The 20,550-nt window shown below is 50.1% G+C and overlaps 1 protein-coding gene across 7 annotated transcripts in view; it reads left to right on the top strand.

The window, feature by feature from the left end:
- Positions 1-20,550, top strand: part of DEPDC5 (DEP domain containing 5, GATOR1 subcomplex subunit) — a 92,907-nt gene that overhangs the window by 65,912 nt on the left and 6,445 nt on the right. For 3 of the 7 annotated variants that reach the window (XM_032602790.1, XM_032602789.1, XM_032602794.1), the window contains 7 exons: positions 1,463-1,606; positions 7,313-7,467; positions 9,679-9,756; positions 10,228-10,360; positions 11,459-11,567; positions 12,941-13,165; positions 17,673-17,842. In XM_032602790.1, the coding sequence (XP_032458681.1) occupies positions 1,463-1,606; positions 7,313-7,467; positions 9,679-9,756; positions 10,228-10,360; positions 11,459-11,567; positions 12,941-13,165; positions 17,673-17,842 (1,014 nt within the window). Of the gene's footprint in view, positions 1-1,014; positions 1,059-1,396; positions 1,607-7,312; positions 7,468-9,678; positions 9,757-10,227; positions 10,361-11,458; positions 11,568-12,940; positions 13,166-17,672; positions 17,843-20,550 lie in introns of those variants that run through there. The other 4 variants (XM_032602792.1, XM_032602793.1, XM_032602791.1 and 1 more) reach the window with 3 other exon arrangements.

The following is a 20,550-nucleotide window of genomic DNA, read 5'->3' as shown; positions in this document are numbered from 1 at the left end:
TGCTGTCTTTGAGGATTAGAAACAGTGCGGGGGACAGTACTGAGAAGTACAGAAATTACAGAACCACAAGCATTATGGTTAAAATACACCAACAGCCAAATAGGAGATCGTGGTCTAGAACACTCCCTTCATCTTCCAGCTGGACACTGAAATCCATGTGGATAGCCATCGGTCTGCTGGGTGTAGATTCCCAAGTGGTCCAGGAGAAGCAGAGGTGTTAGGAGATGGCCCAGCACTCTCCAGGCAGCAGCTGTGTCAGGATGCGTAGAGGGTACCCAAGTGTGCATCTCCGCAGACATGCATTTCCTCAGCTTGTTACTTGAGCTCGTAGTGGCTGATGGGCGTGGCAGCAGTCTTGGTAAAATGGACACCGAAATACTTCAGTGATTCTACTTTTAGAATTTAAAAAGTTTTAGGAAAGCAGGGACCTTCAGGTGTATCAAGTGGCATTTCCGAATTTCAGTGATAATAAAGCATAAAAAGTAAAAAGATTTTGAAGGGACAAGAGGACACTTCTTGACCTTAAGAAAGAGGGAGGGAGTGGGTCTTTGGAAAAGTTCTCTCTGTCATTTATGTTTCAAGTACACGGCAGCTTGAACCCCACAAGAATAGGGTGGGGAGGGGAAGGCTGCTTCAGGAGCCCCTCCCGGGGACTGCATATGATTTTGTTACACAACCAGTGGGGGAGAAGGTATTGCTGCTCCTGTGTCCCCAGGTTGCTCAGAAAATTAAACAAGAACTTTTCCTGCATAATGTATCCAAAATACCATCACTTTCAATATATGATCTATATAGAAAATAAAAAACAAAAAACAAAAAACTTCTCCTGCAGTGAATCCTCTTCTCCCATCTGGCTGCCATGTTACAGGCGGAAACGCAAACGTCAGGCCTCCGTGCGTCTCCCAGAGGCCTCCTGGTCACCCAGCCAGGCGGGAGGCCAGGACGCTGCCCCCAATCCTGCCCCATGCGCCCCTCTGCAAGCTGCCCTGCGGCCTTCTCCTCCCTTCGGCATAGGTCTGAGGATGTTCAGAGCTATGTGGGAGGACGCAAGCAGCCAAGCCAGGCTCTGATGAGATCTGAGGCGCTTGGACACACCTTCTCCCCCAGGTGCTGGCTCCCACCCCACTGGGATATTCTGCCCAGGAAGGTGTGAGTTTCTGCTAATGCTTTGCATTTGGATATTTTCCTCCTGGGTGGATCTCTCTCTCTTTCTCTCTCTCTCTCCCTCTCTTTTTTTTTTTCCCTTTCCCCTCATGTGCCCTTCTTTCTCTCCTTCCCTCCTTGTTTTGTTTTTTGCTCTCGTCCCCCGCTCCTTCCCCGATGGTTCGCTGCTGGGCCACGTTCCGTCCCTCCGCCCCCTCGCACCTGCTGCCGCTTCCTGCCGCTCTGACCTCAGGACGGGGCCTTCTTTATGGAGTTTGTCCGCAGCCCACGCACAGCATCATCCACCTTCTACCCGCAGGTCAGTCCAACCCCAGGGCCCCGAGGCCCGTGCATGCCTGTCCGTCGCAGAAGCCGCGACCTGGCCTTCAGCTCGGCTCTGAACGCGTGGAATTGGGCCGAAGCCGAGTTTGAGGGGCAGTTGAAACTGAATTCAGTCTCAGAGGTGCATTTCCTTTCTTGGTGTTTGTGGTGACACAGGGGGATGAGGAGATTAACGTCAGAAAACACGCTGGCACGTGTGGCTTAATGTGTTCCCGTCTTTGTCATGTGTTGCCACTGACTCTTGGCCACGGGGCAGCATCTTCCTATTTAGGTGTTTTTGGCCATATGACATAAGCAACATGATACATGCTGACTTAAGGACAGAACTCTTATTTTTTTCTTCCTAGTACAAGCAGATAAATTTATAGCAGTGCGGCAGGAAGTGGTGAAAAACAGAGCAAGCAATTACTACCAGGCACGTGCTTTGTCATAGACTGAGGGTGTGCGTCCCTGGGCAGCTTGCCTCTGGACTGTCCTGAACTCGCGTGTCACATAAAGGGTTTGGACCCATCTCAAGGGGCTTCCAAGCCTTAAAACTCTTCACTTACTATGTGCCAGGCTCATGGTATTATTTCATCTCATCCTCACAGCGTAGCCTATGAGTTAAGCAGAAGTTTTATCCCAGTTCTACAGATGGAGAAATTGAGGGCCAAAGAACTTGTGCTTCACACAGTACAGGGTTGAGCTGGGATTTAAATCAAGACCAAGATGCTTGATTCATTACCCCCACCCCATAATTAGCATCGGTCATTGCTGTGCTGACAGATCTTGGTGAAGAGAACCTGGGCTCCCTGCCCTTTATTGAGGCCCCTGAGTATATGTGATTGACCTGGTCACAGAGATTTGAAAGGGAGGAGAGGGTTTATGCAGAGCAGGGCAGGCTCAGGAGGACAGATGTGGGAGGTTCGGGGCAAAGGTTTAGGAACCCTTATTTGGTGGAAGTGAGAAAACCAACATGGATTGAGGACCTGCTCCGCCAGCTACTGTGCAAAGGGCTTTGCAAACAGCCTGTGAGTCCGTGAGGTACATGTATTATCACCCCATTTTCCAGATGAAGAAACTGAGGCTTAAATATGTTGCCTGGTCAAAGGGCCCGGAACTAGCAAGTGGCAGAGCCCCTCCACTGTTCTGTAGTTCACACTGGTGTCTTCCCTTTCTTGGGAGGCCAGAGGGCATCTTGGGTCTGTGCTGGGCTCTTCCCAGTGAAAGCGTGACCCTGGGCAGGTCCCCATTGGGGCCTCTGAGTCCTAATCCAGCAATCACCATCCGTAGGAGGCAACCTGTCCTTGTGGATTAAAACAGACTCCGGTTGGAGTTTTTAACCTTTTACTTTTTAACAATAGACCCTCTTGTGAAAAGCTTCAGACTTAGATTAGAACTTAACCTAAGAAAAATCAACAGAGCGGGAGAGAATTGTTTTATACATCCTATAATACTCCACACAGGTTCACGTGGTGGAATTCACTGGAAGAACAGAAGTGGATAAGTTCCTGGAATTGGAAACAGCAAACAGAGATGAGGAGTTTATGTTACCCACCATTAAAAAAAAAACGATCCCATGTAAGATGTAGTAAGGGAGCGCTCTGTACTGACATGAAATTAAATTGAGCTGTGCTGAGTGCCGTGGGAGATACAGGGATGAACACGACACCCTGTGGATGTTGCTTGTTTGATGTCTGTTCCCCCCTCCTCACCCCCAGAGGGTGAGCACCATGAGGGCAGGGGAAGTTTGTTTTTTGGGGTTTTTTTTTTGTTTGTTTCTTTTTCAAATTCTTTTCCCATTTAGGTTGTTACATAATATTGAGCAGAGTTCCCTGTGCTATTCAATAGGTCCTTGTTGGTTATCTATTTTAAATATAACAGTGTGTACATGTCAGTCGCAAACTTCAGGGGAGGGTTTTGATGAGGGGTGATATTCCTTCCTTCTCTGATGATATAAACCTTGGAAAACATCCTGGCTGTGGGACTGAGGTTATTCTCCAGCTCTGCAAGGTATATGGGATTCTGTCATGAGTGCTTTTACAAGGCCTCTCTGTGCCCGGATGGTGCTGGGTGGCTGGAGGCCAGGAGCCCTGCTTAACCCACCTCGTCTCCAGGTGGGACACTGGCCTCAATGCACAGCTGAGGGCTGGGCTGGCGGGTCCTGCTGTGTCCTGGTGGCTGGTTGTCCTCCAGCAGGAGCAAGCAGGGCTCTGACAGGCATGGGGTTGGGGGCCATGCGGGCACGTGTTGTGGTTGATGCTCATCTCAGAGGCGTCCTTGGGAAAGGCCCCTCCCTCAGCTTCTCCCACAGCTTTGGGCCTGTGGGAAGGTGGGAGGAGAAGGGGTTGGTGTTGCTGCTGACGGTTGTTGGTTTGTTTGTTTAATTAACTAAATGCCAAACTTTATTTGGATTTCACTGGTTTTTCTGTGAACGTCCTCTCTGTTCCAGGGTCCAATCCGGGGCACCATGTTGCATTTAGCTGCCATGTCTCCCCAGTCTCCTCTGGTCTGTGACATTTTCTCAGTCTTTTCTTGTTATTTGGGTTGGGTTTTTTTTTTTTTTTTTAATGACCTTGATGGTCTGGAGGAGTCCTGGCCAGATATCCTGTAGAAAGTCTCCAAATCTGGGTTGGTTTGATGTTTTTCTCATGGCGAGACGGGAGTTATAGGTTTTTGAAAAGAATCCTCAGAGGTGAAGTACCCATCTCATCACATCCCATGGAGGTCCACAAGGTCCACACAACATCATTGGTGACGTGAACCGTCATCGCTTGGTGACGTGGTACTTGCCAGCTGTCTCCACTGTGAAGCTGCTGTTTCCCCTTTCTATACTCTGGAAGCAGGTCACTAAATCTAGCCCACTCCAAAGAGGAGACAGGAGATTAAACTCACCTCTGGAAGGTCCCATCTGCACAGGTTTAATAGGGTCCTTCTGTAAGGAAGGTTTTGAATGAGGTTCCTAAGACAAAACCCATCCCAGACCAAGCACCTCCCTCTGATTGGCTCTTTTCAGCTCTCCGTGTGAGACAACGGCGGTTCTGTCCATCTCTTTGTCTGTCTTTTTCCCACTGGTCTTATTCCAAAAAGTTTCTTCGGGTGGATTATGGAAATAAATGCAACCTCCAGAATAAAAACGTGACTAGATGGGGAAATTCAGGAAAAGAAAAAATAAGACAGGACATCCTACGAGGTCTTATAACGTACTTAGAGTTTCCTGCTAAATTCAGCTCTGCACTTCCTGGTAGCCAAAGAAAAGTGGGAAACATCTGTTCCAGGATTCAGAGTGGTCATGAGATAAAGACAAACCAGTTGTTGGGGAGAAGCATAACTTTTCCTGGTATTAAGATCTGAGCAAAATGCCTTTCTCTGTGGCCTCTTTTTTATTTTTTTATTTTTTAAATATTCGTTTATATAGGCTGCACTGGGTCTTAGTTGTGCCACACAGGATCTTCACTGAGGCATGTTTAGTTGCAGCATGCAGGCTCTTAGTTGTGGCATGCGTGTGGGATCTAGTTCTCCGACCAGGGATTGAACCTGGGCCCCCTGCATTGGGAGTGCAGAGTCTTACCCACTGGACCACCAGAGGAGTCCCATCTGAGCAGCCTCTTGAAAGATGGACGTTGTGTGATATGGAGCAGGGGAGGGGCAGATCTGGCCCACCATCTGCTTTTGTCAATAAAGTTTTATCAGGACAAAGCCACACCCCTTCATTTACATCATTGATGGCTGCTTTTGTGCTTTTTCACTTATACAGAAACTGTATAAGTTTCAACAGGCTTTATAGCCCACAAAGCCTAAAATAATTACCATCTGGTCCTTGACAGAAAATATTTGCCAATTTCTGATTTAGAGGATAATTCTTAACCACTTCCTGGCTCAGGCTGGTGGGGCAATTCTCAGGGGCAGTAGACGAGAGATGACCCCACCAGAGAGGCAGCACCTAGAGGCTTCTGTGCCTGAGAACTGAGTCTAGTCCCCTCCGTTAGCTTCTCACTTAATTTTTCGGTGTAGCATCTATTCCTAAGTCTTACTGGTTGGGGGCAGGTGGTGGCTGGTAATTGCAAGCTGCTTCTTGCTGCATTTCTCAGTATTTAGGGTGCTGGCAAAGACTTACTGGTCCTTTTTTTTTTGGCAGTTCATTGAACCTGATGTAGGAGAGCAAATTGGTTCTTTTAGAACCAGGGGTGATTTTGTCTCCTAGGGGACGATTGGTAATACCTGGAAACATTTTTATTTGTCACAGCTGGAGCAGAGGGCGATGATGAGGGGTTCATTACTAGCATCTGGTGAGTAGGAGCCAGGGAGCTGCTCAGCACCCGAGGACGCACAGGACAGTCCCCACAACAAAGGCTTATCTGGCCTCGAACGGCGATAATGCCGTGGTTGAGATGCCCTGTTTTATTTATTTTATTATTATTATTTTTTACTGTTTATTTATTTGGTTGAGCTGTGTCTTAGTTGCAGCAGGTGGGTTCCTTACTTGTGGTTCTCCAGGTCCTTAGTTGTGGCATGTGAACTCTTAGTTGCAGCATGCATGTGGGATCTAGTTCCCTGGCTAGGGATCAAACCCGGGGCCCCTGCATTGGGAGTGTGGAGTCTTAACCACTGCGCCACCAGGGAAGTCCCGAGATACCCTGTTTTAGAAGGAGTGATTTTTCTATCATCCAATAGAGTATCTGATAATATAAGGCTCCATTCTGGAAGTACTCGAGAACCCCATGTAAGAGGGACTAGGAGTCTTAGATTTTTCCAGAAGTGCTCTGGAAGGTTTGCTGTTCTCTCCAGATTTTTGCTGTGGGGTGCAGCCTCTCTAGGTGGGCAGGTCATAGTCCTGCCCTCCAGGCCGTTTAAAGGGAATGAGACAGATAGAAAACCATGACGTGAAGCAAAACCTGGCAGCTCCCAGGCAGGGGTCAGAGACCCAAAGTAGAGAGACAGTTTCTGTTTGGGGATGGGGGCAGAGTGAGTCAGGGAATGTTTCACTAAGGGAGCAGCATTTGAAACACAGCGTTTGTAGCCTGTGGTGGTGGGGAAGGGGCGTCCCAGGTTGGTGGGGCACACAGACAGTTTTAAACACACAGGGTTGACTCGGCTGGAAACAGAGCCGTGGGTGAGCGTGGATGGGGCAGTTTGAGCCAGAGCTCCGGTGCCGCGAGTCGGTTCTCAGTTTGGTAGCTCGTGGGGAGGCTTGAAAGATTTCAGAGTAACGGAGTGATGGGATTGGAGCTATCCTTTAGGAAGATGAAGCTGGAGTGCTCACAGGTAGGGTGTGTGTGAGCTGGGGGGTCAGTGGGAGCCAGGCAGTGGGGCAGGCACGCCTGAGGGGTCGTGGGAGTCGGCAGAGGGGAGGCCACAGGACGAGGCCTCTAGAGGTGAAGCTGGAGAAGGGAGCTTCAGATGCACCTGAGCTGTGAACCTGGGCAAATGGGAAGACTGATTGCACCTGCGACACGTGCGAGTGAGGAAGACTGGGGGCCAGGAGAGCTGCTTGTCTCTAACCGTGCTCTCTCCCTTCTCCCAGCCCTGAGGAATGATGTTGACTCTTTACTCCCTTGGTGGGGGTTTTCTTTAGTGTAAATCTTGTGGTTTGAGTCAGGTCCTGGTCCCAGGGGTTCACTGTGCACCTTGGCCTCCCGTGGCCTCAGTTTGGGGCACAGGAATACCCCCCCAACACTGGCTCCGATAGAAGGGGGCACACGCCAGCAGGGTGGTCCCTGGACTCCTTTAGCTCCTCAACCAGGGACTAGTGGGGACTGGGAATGAGAGGAATGGGTAGGACCGTGCATGTGAATAGCCTGAAAGATTTTTTTTTTCCCTTTGGTGTTAACTTTTAAATCTCCTACAGGTGTCTGTGGACCAGACAGCCACCCCGATGTCGGACAGCACCAGTCTGGGGGTGAGCACAGGCCAGTCCGTGGACAGAGGCAACAGCCAGACCTTTGGGAACTCGCAGAGCTCAGCGGAACAGGGCTTCCCCTCTGCAAACTCCAGTGACAGCAGGTGAGACTCAGAAAGGCCAAACTCATGCTCCTGGGCAGTGAGGCTGGTCTGACCTCAAAGGCTGCAGAGGCCGAGGGTCCAGATCCCAGGCCCAAGGTCTGACTCGGCCATAAGTTATATCTGGGAGCCCAGACAGTCAGTCCTCACCAGCACCTTTCGACAGGGCTAGCGGTCAGTGCCCTGCCTTCCTCACAGGACAGCTAAGAGGTTGCCGCAGAGACACAGAGAAGCATCAGGCACTGTGCAGGAGTGGGCTTTGGGAAGGGGGCCCAGAGCGAACCCGTCCTGCTGCACGGGCGCCCGTGGCCCGATGCCTTGCCTATGTCAGGTGCAGTCAGTCCACGCCACCCGAGGAAATGGATGAACAGTGAATGGGTCGATTATCGTGCCCAATGTGGCTCTTTTCTCTTCTTTCTTTTTTTTTTTATTTTGGCCGCGCTGTGTGGGATGTGGGATTTTAGTTGCCTAACCAGGTATGGAAACCGTGTCCCCTGCAGTGGAAGCGCAGAGTCCTAACCACTCGACTGCCAGGGAAGTCCCTCCGTGGCTCTTTTCTTGTTCCTGAATAACCAGGGGGAAAAGAAGCTGCTTGGAGCTCATTTGCTGGAGGAAGTGCCCAGCTTTTAATGCTGTTGTCAAATCTGAGAAACTTCTTTTTTATCTCCTTCCCAGCTGCGTTTGGTTTATCGTAATTCTGCCCAGTCTGCTCTTGTTCCCTCACTGCACTGACTGAGTGGTCCTCAGCTAAATGGTCTAAGAGACATGACTTTGGACCTTTCACCTGAGCGCAGAAGGTCATCTGAGGCAGCTCACCTGGCTGGTCCCCATCAGCGGCCACGCAGTTTCCTTTGCATGTCACACATCCGGTGCTGGATTTACCTGCATCTCGTCTATACTGGCTGGTAGAGGTGGTCAGTTTGGAGGCGGCCGCAGGCCTGGCCTTGTCTGGCCTCTGTCGTCTCCCCAGGCCCACGTCCCTGCCAAGTCTGGCAGACGCTTCGGCTCCGGCAGCCCAGGGCACAGGAAAGGCGTGCACTTCTCTGCTTCCTCGTTGCTCACGTGGCAGGTTCTCTTCTGCTTTTGGAAGAGGAACTGGGAATGTTTAGGCTGGAGATGAGAAGGCCAAAAACAACACGAATCAGGACCAATGACTGAATTACAGAGAACACACTCCATCTCACGATAAAGAGCTCCCAAGCAGCTGGTTCTGCCACTGAAGATGTTCACACAATGGAGCGGCCTCTGTCCAGACTCTTGTCGCGAGGACTCAGGCATTAGTTCACTTCCAGGGTCTTTAAAGTCTTCTTTAACCCTGAGATTCTGAAATGCTCCAGTGGGTCCTGGAACTGCCTCGTAGGAAGAGGAGGCTGGGACTGAGGAATGGGAGGGGTTTAAGGAGCTTCCGGATAAGCCCCAGGTTTGGTGTGATGGGTGGCCCTGTGTGTCCCATGCCCAGTAATCTGGGCTCGGTCGCTGAGTATTAAGCATGTTTAAGGGACCATAGTACCATCGAGGAAGAACTCGGGCAGCAGGTGACGGAAAGATCTGGGCGCTGGAGCAGACAGACGGGATTCAAATGTTGACCCTGACGCTTCCCAGCTCTGACCTTCACCAGCTCCTTTTACATCTCCAAGTTCCAAAGGGTGGATGTTACTGTTACTGTGTTTAGTATGGTCTACAATTTTGGACTTTGTGGGTGTCAGTCCCATGCACAGTATTTTACATACACTAACCTCACAGCAACCCTGGAAGACAGGAACAGTATCATCCCCAGTTTTCAGATGGGGAAACTTAGGCCAAGAAAAACCAGAGGCCCTCCAGCTGATGGTGATGATCCTGGGATTCTGCCCCCTGTGTTCTGACCATGTTACCTAGCGTTCTTTGGTGAGATTAAATGATGTGATGTGTGAAAGGCCCAGAGCATTCTTCTAGAGAGATTTCTTGGAAGGGGTCAAGCCTGACATATTATTCAGAGGGGAGATGCTTATTAAAGGAAGCAAGTTTGGACACAAAACCACTTTGAATCCTTTTTTTTTAAAAATGTATACACGTTAGAAGCAGGAACCCCCCTGTGATATATCTCCAGGATGTAACCATCCAGAATTTGCTTGAATGCCTTCAGTGTCCATATCAGCCTGGTTTCCAGCTCTGTAAGAAGCAAAGCAAGAGGGTCAAGACTCGGGAATTTCACTCTGCTTCTCTGTGTTACAGCTCTCAGCAGTTGGCGGCCAGCTCCTTGACGTCCTCCTCCACCCTGGTGGAGATCCTGGAGGCCATGAAGCACCCCTCGTAAGTGGCTTCTCTCATGAATGAGTGCAGGGGTGGGAGGATCCCGTGGCCCAAGCTGGGGTGGTGCTCAGGCAGCGTGGTTTGGTGGGTGTATACCTGACTACTGCTCAGCAGCTGTGAGACCTTGGGTGAGTTACTTGACTTCTCTGAGCCTCTGTTACCTTGTTTGTAAAGTGGGATTATAATGGTTGATTCACAGGATCGATGTGAGGATTGAATGAAATAATCATGTAAATTACCCAGTGTAACGCCGGACAAGCATAGGTGTTCTCTGAAGGCCAGGTTCTCTCCTCCCCCTTCTCCTTTTCCCCTGTAACACCTTCTTTTGTCCTGTCGCAGGGACTTCTCTGAGTCTAGGATTAATGTGGAGAAATTGAGCTGTGGGGATCCTCACTTCAGATATCAAATGCTTTAGTGGGGGTCCCTTCTTTTTTACCTTCTCTTTCTGCTTGTTGCCGCCTTGGAACTCAGGACAGGAGTCCAGCTGCTCCCGGAGCAGAAGGGCCTCTCACCGTGCTGCTTCATCAGTGCAGAGGTGGTGCACTGGCTGGTGAGCAACGTGGATGGGGTGCAGACGCAGGCCATGGCCATCGACATCATGCAGGTGAGACCACAGAGCGGGGGCCCTCGCCAGTAACGAGGTCGCCAGGTGGAGTAAGAGTCTGTTTTTAGTCAGTGTGAGGCCTGTCTGGGATCAATGAATCATAGAGCAGGTCTTGGTTCGAAAGGCGCTACTTTACCTTGACTTAAACATCGGGCATAATCTGCCACCGGAACTGAAATGTTTTGGGCAGAATCTGTGCCTTTGAACCTTGGGGGAGTCTCTGTGAAGGATCCCCAGGCAGCGCCCTCCCTCTGCCTCAGCATCTTCCTGGCACCCTGCGCGTCCTCTGTCGAGCACTGGGCACAGCAGAGTGGGGTCCACACCTCATTCGTCCTCTGCCCTGACCAGGCCCCCCGAGCGCAGGCCATCCCTTACTGTGCGTTTCCACGTCACCAGTGCCCGCCGTGTTGCTTGGCACATGGTAGGCACTGAGCAAGCACTCGCTGAATTTAATGACACTGTTCTGAACTGGAATTAAACTCGAGAGAAGGGGAAAGGGAGAGGTCGGTTCACACCGTACTGTCCACACAGAGGCCCCCATGGGGAATCCGTGCTGTTTGATCAATACTTGTCTCTATAATAAAATTATTAAAAACATGCATGAGAATTACATTTCGCTAACCATTTATTTCTGGAGAGAGAGGAAGGGGAGTGAGACATGGGAGACTCCACAGAGATTTTTTAATTTTAATTTTATTTTATTTGGCCGCACTGCACAGCTTGTGGGATCTTAGTTCCCCGACCAGGGATCGAACCCACACCCTCAGCAGTGAAAGTCCTGACCACTGGACTGCCAGGGAATTCCCGAGATTTTTTTTTTTTTAAACAAAAATCTCTGAAGTCTGTATAGCAAAAAGTTAAATTAGTTGAATTTAGCTGATGGCATGACCTGGATTTTCTTTATACTTTTCTGTATGTTTGAAATATCTGATGATACTGTATTATGCATTTGCATTTTATAATATAATTTACGCCAGGCACAGCATTTAACACAGAGCAGTCGTCACCGCTAATGGGGGTGGAGAGTGGGGTTTGAGGGCTGCACCTCTGAGATGTTCCCCTGCAGGAATTTCAGAGCTTCGTTGTCTCTCCTTCTAGAAAATGCTGGAAGAGCAGCTCATAACACACGCCTCTGGTGAAGTCTGGCGGACCTTCATATATGGCTTCTATTTCTACAAGATAGTGATGGACAGAGAGCCTGAGCGAGGTGAGGCGAACTGTTGCCCGTGGGGCAGGTGTTTCCTGGTGACATGCTCCATTAAATGACGGTGCTTCTCGGGCTCCTCACGTGATGCTGTCCCCTAAGCTGATGGATCCGTCAGCCTCCTTGAGCATCTGTACTTACTTTGAGCATCACCAGAGTGACAAAGGGTTTCTTAAAGCCACAGTACATTCTTGGTGAGCACAGTGTGGATGGAAGATAAGCCTAAAAGAGGCTGAGGGAAATGATAAGGAAATGCCCGCGGCTCATTTGCTGGTCTCTGTCTTTACTCACAGCGCCCCCGACCCCCACCCAGTGCAGGTGGGTCTGAGTATAACATGACAGCTCTCATCTAACTGAGAGCACTTTTTACTTGCTGGGACTTCAGACTCCATCTCTTCCCCCAGGATGACTAGCAAGCTTTCCAAGATAAATTTCAAGTATTTTGTTTTTTAATGAATAAAAGGAATTCCCAGAAGGGGAGCAATTTCCAGCCTGGTCAGAGCTGCAGGCACCCAGGGTTCCGACCAGCATCTCCAGTCCCTCCTGAGCACACAGGGACCTTGGAGGGGAGTGACTCCTACCCTGCAGACAGACGGCTTCTCTACCTCTGGGCTTTGGGAATACTCCATCAGATGAAGTGGCTGATGCCACTCACTGGCGCTCTTATCCAAGCATGTATTGGAAGTGGATCCGTCTAGGTTTTTTCCTCGTAGACACCAAGTGTGTCCATCACTCCTCTTCCCTTAAATTCTGAGTTTGACCAGTAGACACCCACTTTACCTTCAAGGTGAAAAACCCCCAGTTACTGTCACATGCTCTGAAATTAGAGGTCTGAAACTGGGGATAAAATATTTTTTTAATTGAAGGAGAGGTTGCATAACATAAAACTAACCATTTTAGTTTTTTATTTATTTGGCTTTTTTTTTTTTTTGGCCGTGGGGCACGGCTTGCGGGATCTTGGTTGAATCTGGCTGGGCCACTGCAGTGAAAGCACTGAGTCCTAACCACTGGACCACCAAGGAGTTCCAAAAACTAACCATTTTAAAAGGCAGTGGCATGGAGTATTCTAAGTGTCATGCAACCACCACCTCTATCTAGTTCCAGACCTCTTCCATCGCCCTGAAAGGAAACCCCGTCCTCATTAGGGCTCCCTCCAAAACTCCTCTTCCCCCAGGCCCTCGCCACCACCAATCAGCTTTCTGTCTCTAAAGACTGGCCTGTTCTGGACATTTCACCCAAGCGGCCTCACACACTCTGTGGTCTTTTGTGTCTGGCTCGTTAGCATTGTGTTTTCAGGTTCACCCGTGTTGGGCGTGAACCGGTGAGAACACGAGAGCTTGTACTGAGGGCTCCCCCCTCCCCTCTGCCCTTCCCAGTGGCCGTGCAGCAGCCCACTGCCTGGCACACGACGGCGGTGGACGACTTTGCCAGCTTCCAGCGCAAGTGGTTTGAGGTGGCCTTCGTGGCCGAGGAGCTCTTGCACTCGGAGATCCCTGCCTTCCTGTTGCCCTGGCTGCCCAGCCGGCCAGCCTCCTACGCCAGCAGGCACAGCTCCTTCAGCCGCAGCTTCGGGGGCCGGAGCCAGGCGGCTGCGCTTTTAGGTAGGTGCCCAAGCAGACGGAGCCCGGGGACACACTGGTGGGTGGCTGAGCAGAGGGGCAGCCAAAGGGGCGGTGCCACGGGAACCAGGGTTAGGGCCCCCGTGGCTGTCACACTGTGACTGTTAGCACCGCGGCTCCTGTGCGGCTTTCACCAGCCTAGTGGGTCAAGCTCATCATTGTCCCAACCAACCAACAGGGCTCAGCAGTTGTCAGATCAGGGCAGGACACCAATCATCCATGGATAGGAGGGGACAGACGGTGTGGCCACTTTTCCCAAGAGGCTCAGGACACAGGGGACGTGAGCTGGTGCTCACTGCTGGTTTAGCTCTTGCCAGAGGCTGTCCCATGACTGCAACATCCTAGGACCTCAGAAGAAGAAGGGACCTCAGAGGTGGTCCACTCCAGGCACTCACCCTGTGCGTGACCCTCCTCTCTGCCCTCCCTCCCCAAATGTGCTTACCCCATCAAGGGATGCACACCGGGATTCTTCTTTCCCCTCCTCGGTTCCTGCAGCCCTAAGATGGAGTGAGCACCTGCTTATTGAACAGTGGTGACCTCTGCTCTCAAGGACCGGACTGATGGGTCGAGATGTGAGCGTCTTTAGAAAATGCGTGCTCTAGGCAGGGCGTCGTGAGATTTCCCTCAAAGGCAGGTTGGAGAGACCCTCAAAGCTCTCTGGATGGAGGGAAGCAAACGTAACATAGGCCGAACTCCAGGGAAATCCCCCATTCTACTTGGTTAGCCCAGAAGTGCCCGGCTAATTGGAATTCTTGCCTAGCTGGTGGAATGGAAACGTTACAAGTCATCACAGTTTCCAGATTCTCAGAGTTGCTCAGGGCCAGTGTGGCCAGTGCTCTGTGTGAGAGGCAGGGGACAGACCCTTCTCACCAAGGTCTCCACGGGAGTGTGTGCAGGGTCCCAGCCCGTGTGCTGCACTTACCCCTTGGTTAGGGTTACTGCTTCTGGAGGCTATCTTGACAGTCTCTATAGGGACATCCTCATTTCCAGAGTCTTCTCCCGCAGCCGCTGGTACGACCCTCTTGTGACTGCCATCATCTGAAGCTCAGGATGAGATTTGTGTCATTTGGTTTAGCTTTGGTTCTTAGTTACTTTAAAAAGTGTGGTCAAAAAGGAAAAGCATATGGGAAAATATGTCCAAAAACGAGGAAGAGTAGGGGCAAAGAGATTTATGTCTACAGCGGGTAGTTTATCAACCTGGGGTATTGTTCACCCTGTGCAGGGGTGTCAGGAGGGTCAGTGGTTCTGAAACTAGGCGGAATCTTTCATATGTGCATGTTTTCTGGGAAAACATCCACTTACTAGGTTTTCAGTGGCTCCCATGATTGTTATAGTGGAATTTTACTCCATCGGCTTCCTTTCCCACCACCCCTCCCACAGGAAGTGGGTTTCTGTTCCTTTTAAACCCAACACGGCATTATTACAGCTACTTCTCTCCAGTAACACCCCTCCCACCTCTGTGTTAGGACATGAGATCCTTCTTCCCAGCATTTTTTCAGGTTAGAATATAGACTTTTACTGTATTGTTTACTTAAGTGAAATTGGTCTATCTGTAGTGTTGAGTCGTCTTCTCAGAAAAAAATCAAAAGGACATAGAAGGGGAAGAAGGCCTTTGTATCATTTATGACCTGCTCCCTTTTTCGTTCATTCATTTTGATGTGTTCCTTTTTAGACATTCCTAATTCTCAGTTGGAAGTTAGCAGCAGAAAACTGTTTTGAAATGCCTGACGGTGGCACATGGTCCTGTCTGGCTTGGTCTGTGGTGGCTCCACTTCCCCACCCCTGTCATCTTGTGTCGCTGAGCCGTGAAGTTCAGGGGATCCGAGACCCCGGAAGAGGCAGCGCTGCATCCCTTGAGCCAGTCCCATGCCTTTTACTTCTCAGCCTTCTCTTGCAGCCCACCGGATCTGAGGCTCAGAAGGGGCTGTAGGGCACCTCGGTCCAAACCCTGATGTTTGAGTCTTCCATAGCAGCCCTGAGGAGTGGGGAGCCAGCCGCTCTTTGAAAACTCCCACCCACGTGGCACTCACTCCTGAGATCGCTCGTTCTGTCGATGGGCAGAGCTGGTTGTTACCTTTACCTTCACTCCCCTCCCTGAGATGCTGTTCTTTCTCCTCTTGTGACACCGATCCTCTCCTCAGGTCTTTGACAACCCATCTCTGTGACACGGGTGAAGGATGCTCAGCCTGGGTTTGTCCTTATTCACTGGCCTCGCTATATCTCCCTATCCCAAGGGGAACAAGCTGGTCCTCGTGGAAGTCGAGAAGAGATACAGAGAACTGGCCAGGGGCTGCACCTCAGCTGGGCTCACACCATTGTCAGCAGCCTCAGCCCGCAGCGTCTGCACTGTCACCTCCCCTATTGAGGAGTGAAGCCAGTGGTATCTTGAGCCCGTAACCACTAGGCTGAACAGTGCGCTTCCTCTGGCTTCCTCAGACCAGCCTGTTCTGAACTTGACGTGCCACATGGGAGAGGAGACATGTGCAAGGTCACTGCTGGTGTTTTCTGAGTGCCCTTTCTTCTGTGACTGGGGCTTTTCACCTACAGAGAACACACTGTCCAAGCCCAGAGAGCAAACTTCCTTCCTTGAGTTTGGGCTGTTCAGTAAAGGGTTCCTCTGGCGGTGTCAGGAGTCAGGAACACGAGGCAGAGACAGAAACTCGTTTTGATGAGACTTTTAGCACCAGAGCCACCTAGTTCTTTAGGCTTAAGCAGCGTCCATGGGAGTCTTAGGCAGACCTCTGATGGAGCAGTGGTGATAAGCCCTTGGCTTAAACTGGGAGGAAGGAATAACAGGAGCAGGAGGAAAGGAGGAGAGTCACAAGGGAGGGTGGCCAGAGGAGAAGGCAGGAGGGGAGTCCGAGAGCCCTTCTCATCCATGTTTCACTTGACCCTCCCCTCTTCTCTGCAGAGCAACTGGACGGGCGCCCTCTCAGTTTGCAGATGAGGAGCCAAACCAGGAGGGGTGGAGCAATGTTCTCAGGGGTGCAGGGCTTGGACGGCAGGGCTTAGGTCTTCCCAGTCCAAGTCGACAGCGTCTCCCACTTTGCACGTTCTGGTTTTGAGAGAATGACAAGCTGTGTACCTCACAGCTGAGTGTTGGTCTGCCCAGGTCCCGTTCAGCGTCCGAGCGGCAGCTCCACTGCCCCCCCAGCACAAGTTCATTCAAATTGCTGACTCAAGAGCCATTACTTGTGTGTGATAAAAGCCACTCGGGGCTTCTACCTGCAGAACCCAGAACTAAGCTGACTGCCGCAAAGAAATGTCACTGGATTCAAGGGGGCAGGGGAGAAAGAGGGTCCGATCGTAGTTTGCGGAAGCCCCACGTGTGGCAGTGCCCAGCCAGGCGGGGCAGAGCCCTGATCTTCTTACTTCTGAGCCAGCTTCGGGCCTTTAGTCTGGTCAGGAACTTGACAGTCTGACCCGTCTCTAAAACACCCCTGTCTTGGTTGAGAAGGATTTCTGAGCAGGAGCCCAGATTGGATGAGCCACTTTGGCACTGACCTGACATCCTTGGGCAGCACACGGTTGTTGGGACAGAGCGTTAGCCTTCATTAAGAGGTTTCATTTCTTGAGAAACGATTATAGAACTATTGCCTTCCTGGGTTGAAACCAGAAAAGCAAGACCTTCTCCTTGCTGTGGTCCGGGCTGTGTGTCCCATCATGTCCCTTCGTGGTCACTGGAATTGGAAGATCTGGGGCTCAGCCTGGCTGAGGTTCTGACTCTGATCTTGGCCAAGACGTTTTTCCTCCATGGGTTGCTGTTTCCTCATCTGTAAATCAGGAATTGGATTAGATTAGGGGAAGCGAACTATGGTTTAACAAGCCACATCTGGCCTGTCACCTGTTTGTTCATTTGTTTGTTTTATAATAAACTTTATTTTTAGAGCACTTTCAGGTTCACAGCGAAACTGAGCAGAAAGTACAGTTTCCATATACTCCCGGCCCACCCCGCAACCTGCACACATGCACAGCCTCCCCTGCTATCAGCGTCACCACTGGAGTGGGACATTTGTTACAATCGACGACCCTACACTGACATATCATTATCACCCAAAGCCCATGGTTTCCCTTAGGGTTCACTCTTGGTGCTGTGCATTTTATGGGTTTTGACAAATGTATAATGACATGTATTCACCATTATTGTGTCACACAGAGTAGCCTGACTGCCCTAAAAATCCATTTGTTTTTGTAAAGTTTTACTGGAACACAGCTGCGCCCACTCGTTTAGGTAATACCTGAGGCTGCTTTTGCACTATAACAGCAGCATTAAATAGTTGAAACAGAGACCTTGTAGCCTGCAAAACCTAAAATATTTACTACGTGGACCTTTATGGAAAGCATTTGCCGAGCCCTGGACTAGCTGATTTCCAGGAAGCATCTGGAGTCTGCAGTTTCACATCTGGATGCTCAGTTGTTTTCTCTTCCTCCTCACCCCCTGCCTTCCTTTCCCTCCCCCCGGCCACCAACCTCCCCCCATGCCATGTAGCTGCCACTGTCCCAGAACAGAGGACCGTGACCCTGGACGTGGATGTGAACAACCGCACAGACCGACTGGAGTGGTGCAGCTGTTACTACCACGGCAACTTCTCACTGAACGCGGCCTTCGAGATCAAGCTGCACTGGATGGCGGTGACCGCCGCTGTGCTCTTTGAGATGGTGAGACTCCCTTACGTGCGGCCAGGCCTGGGCTCACCTGGCAGACGGGCGCGCGGGTGCTCGGTAGAGATTCACGTCACTCAAAAAATTTTCACTTCAGGCTCCTATTACCTTCATGTGGACCGTTGGATTAGCCTCTTTCAAAAAATTAAGCATAGTGAAAAATTCAAACAGTCGAAAAGGGTATGTAGATCAGGGTTTCTGACCCTTGGTGTGCTACTGACACGTAGGGCCAATGGTTCTGTCATGGGGGGGCCCGTCCTGTGCTTTGTAGGATGTTGAACAACATCCCTGGCCTCTGCCCACCAAATCCCAGTAGCGTACCCTCCTGTGACAACCAAAAATGTCTCCAGATATTGCTGATGTCCCCAGGGAGGGGAGGCATTGCCTCCAGCTGAGAATCACTGGTGTAGAGCAGAATGTAACCCTCTCTCTCACCCTCACCCTGTTCCCTGGGACTTCCATCTACTGCCCTGCCACTTTGCTGGTACTTGCAGAGAGATTCTGTGCATATAGAGGCCCTGTTACTTTTACTTTTTTTTTTTTTAACAGACACAGGAGCTCAGAATATTTACTATTCATGTTGTGCTTTTCCTATCACCTATATATCTTCTGTATCAATAGAAATAAGTCGGCTTCGCTGTTGTTGTTTTTTAATTTGTTTTGCCTCATTTGGGGGGGAAAGTTTTTAAAATAACATTTGTTTCTTAAAAGTTAACATGTGTGTAATAGGAAACTAAAAAACACAAGAAGTAAAAATCAAAGTCATCTGTAATCACAAGTATTTTAGAGTCTGACATGTCCTTCTAGGTCCCGTTTGTGTATCTATGCAACTAAGCATCCATTTTTATGTAATTAAGATTCTACAGTTATGTATCATGTGTTTTGTTTTTGTTGGGCTGCACTGTGTGGCATGTGAGATCTTACTTCTCCAACCAGGGATCGAACCAGCGGCCCCTGCAGTGGAAGCACAAACTCTTAACCACTGGACCACCAGGGAAGTCCCTGTATCATGTTTTTTTTATACACCATGAATATTTACCATTTCAAAGTTCCAAAGCTACCTGAGTATTTTGGTAACCAAGAACATACTACATCAGCTCAATTTGGAAGACACTGCCTCATTATTTTTAAGAGTATTTTAAGAATACTCTATTGCTTGTTTGTATCATAGTTTATCTACACAATCCTCTGATCGTGAATATCACTGCTATTAACTGGTTCTCTACAGGGGTGGGGGAGGTGTGTGGTTGTGACCTGTTAGGAGCATTTGGCATATCTGGAGACATTTTTACTTGCCCCAAATGGTGGGGGTGCCCCTGGGGTCTAGCGGGTGGTGGGGAGACCAGGGATGTAGCCCATCATCCTATAGCACAGAGCACAACACAGCCTCTACGGCAAAGAATCCCCCAGCCCCAGTGTCTCGAGTGCCAAAGCTGAGAAGCCCTGTTTCGGTTGGTCTCCTGACTGTTTCTGCTTCTCGTCCACCCTGGTCCAGCTGCCCCATCAGGTCACTCATTGCTCCTGGCCACCCCCCGTCCCAGGCTGTGTGTCTAAAATAAATGCTCCTTAGCCGAGCTGTCAGTGTCTTCCAGGAGCCTTCGTGAGCCATCTTTACGGTCTCCTACTCTTTTTTATATGCTCTGTCCTTCAGCCCCAAAGAGTATTTCTCTGTGGCTTCAACTGAATCCCACGCCCCTCCAACACTGGTCCAAACATCTCATTGCACAGCTGAAAGCAGCTGGAAAGTTCAAAAACAGTTTGTGAAGAGCCTAGGAGATGACCAAAGGGAAAGGAGCACAGCGTCGGCTGGCAACGTACAGGTTTTTTTGTCCGGGGCTCAAAAGCCTAGTTTTATCCCCATAAGACGTGGAAGAGATTGGTCCACGTCTCTGTCTGCCCAACCCCTGTCTGCCTCCAAATGGCATTACTGTCTTTGAGGACCCCTCCCATGGAGACATTCCCATCCAGGGAACATTGTTAAGGTCCAAATCAAAAAAGACACCCAGCTGCCCATTCCGCTCAGCTTGCAGGGGACACCAGCTCTTCCCCAACGGGTCAGCGCTGGGATGACCACTCCCTCCAGCCAGAACTAACCCTCTGGCCCAGTGCGATAGCGTCCTCCTCAGAAGCCCCACCAGGTGACACTGTCTCAGAACCACACAGCCACAGTGTTCTCTGTCACTCACACACGCACACACACACACACACACACACACACACACACACACACACAGATACAGTTATAATTTGGTGGGAAGGAGAGTATTTATTTCCTCAGAGGAGTTTAGCATCTATCTTTTAAAAAGTACACTTTTCACATCAATTCATGTAAAACCCACTGAAAGCTGCTCATTTTTATCATGATTTTATTAAGTTTTTAAGAATCTCAAGTGTAGGTTAATTATTATTTTAAGGCCATGTCCACATTTGTTATAAACCACATTTTATTTAGATAAATATTACATAAGCCTTAGAAATTACTTGGTCAAGCAGAGACCTTGGTGTTTTGGTCATGGTTAGGAGTGTTCCTGGGAGAAAAGCTAAGAGTGGGGAGGTTTGTCGTTAAGCCCCAGTAACTTTTATTCTCGGTCAATCTTCAGACAGATGGCGTTCGGGAGCTTGCAGAGAGCAGCTCTCATTCTGCGAGGTCAGCGCTTGTCACTTTTGGCCAGAGGCCACCATGATCATCTTGCAGCCCGCGTCTT

The sequence above is a fragment of the Phocoena sinus genome, chromosome 14 (genome assembly GCF_008692025.1).
Source record: "Phocoena sinus isolate mPhoSin1 chromosome 14, mPhoSin1.pri, whole genome shotgun sequence".
NCBI lineage: Eukaryota > Metazoa > Chordata > Mammalia > Artiodactyla > Phocoenidae > Phocoena > Phocoena sinus.
The sequence above is the reverse complement of the archived record's forward strand: the minus strand, read 5'-3'. Positions and strand labels throughout refer to the sequence as shown.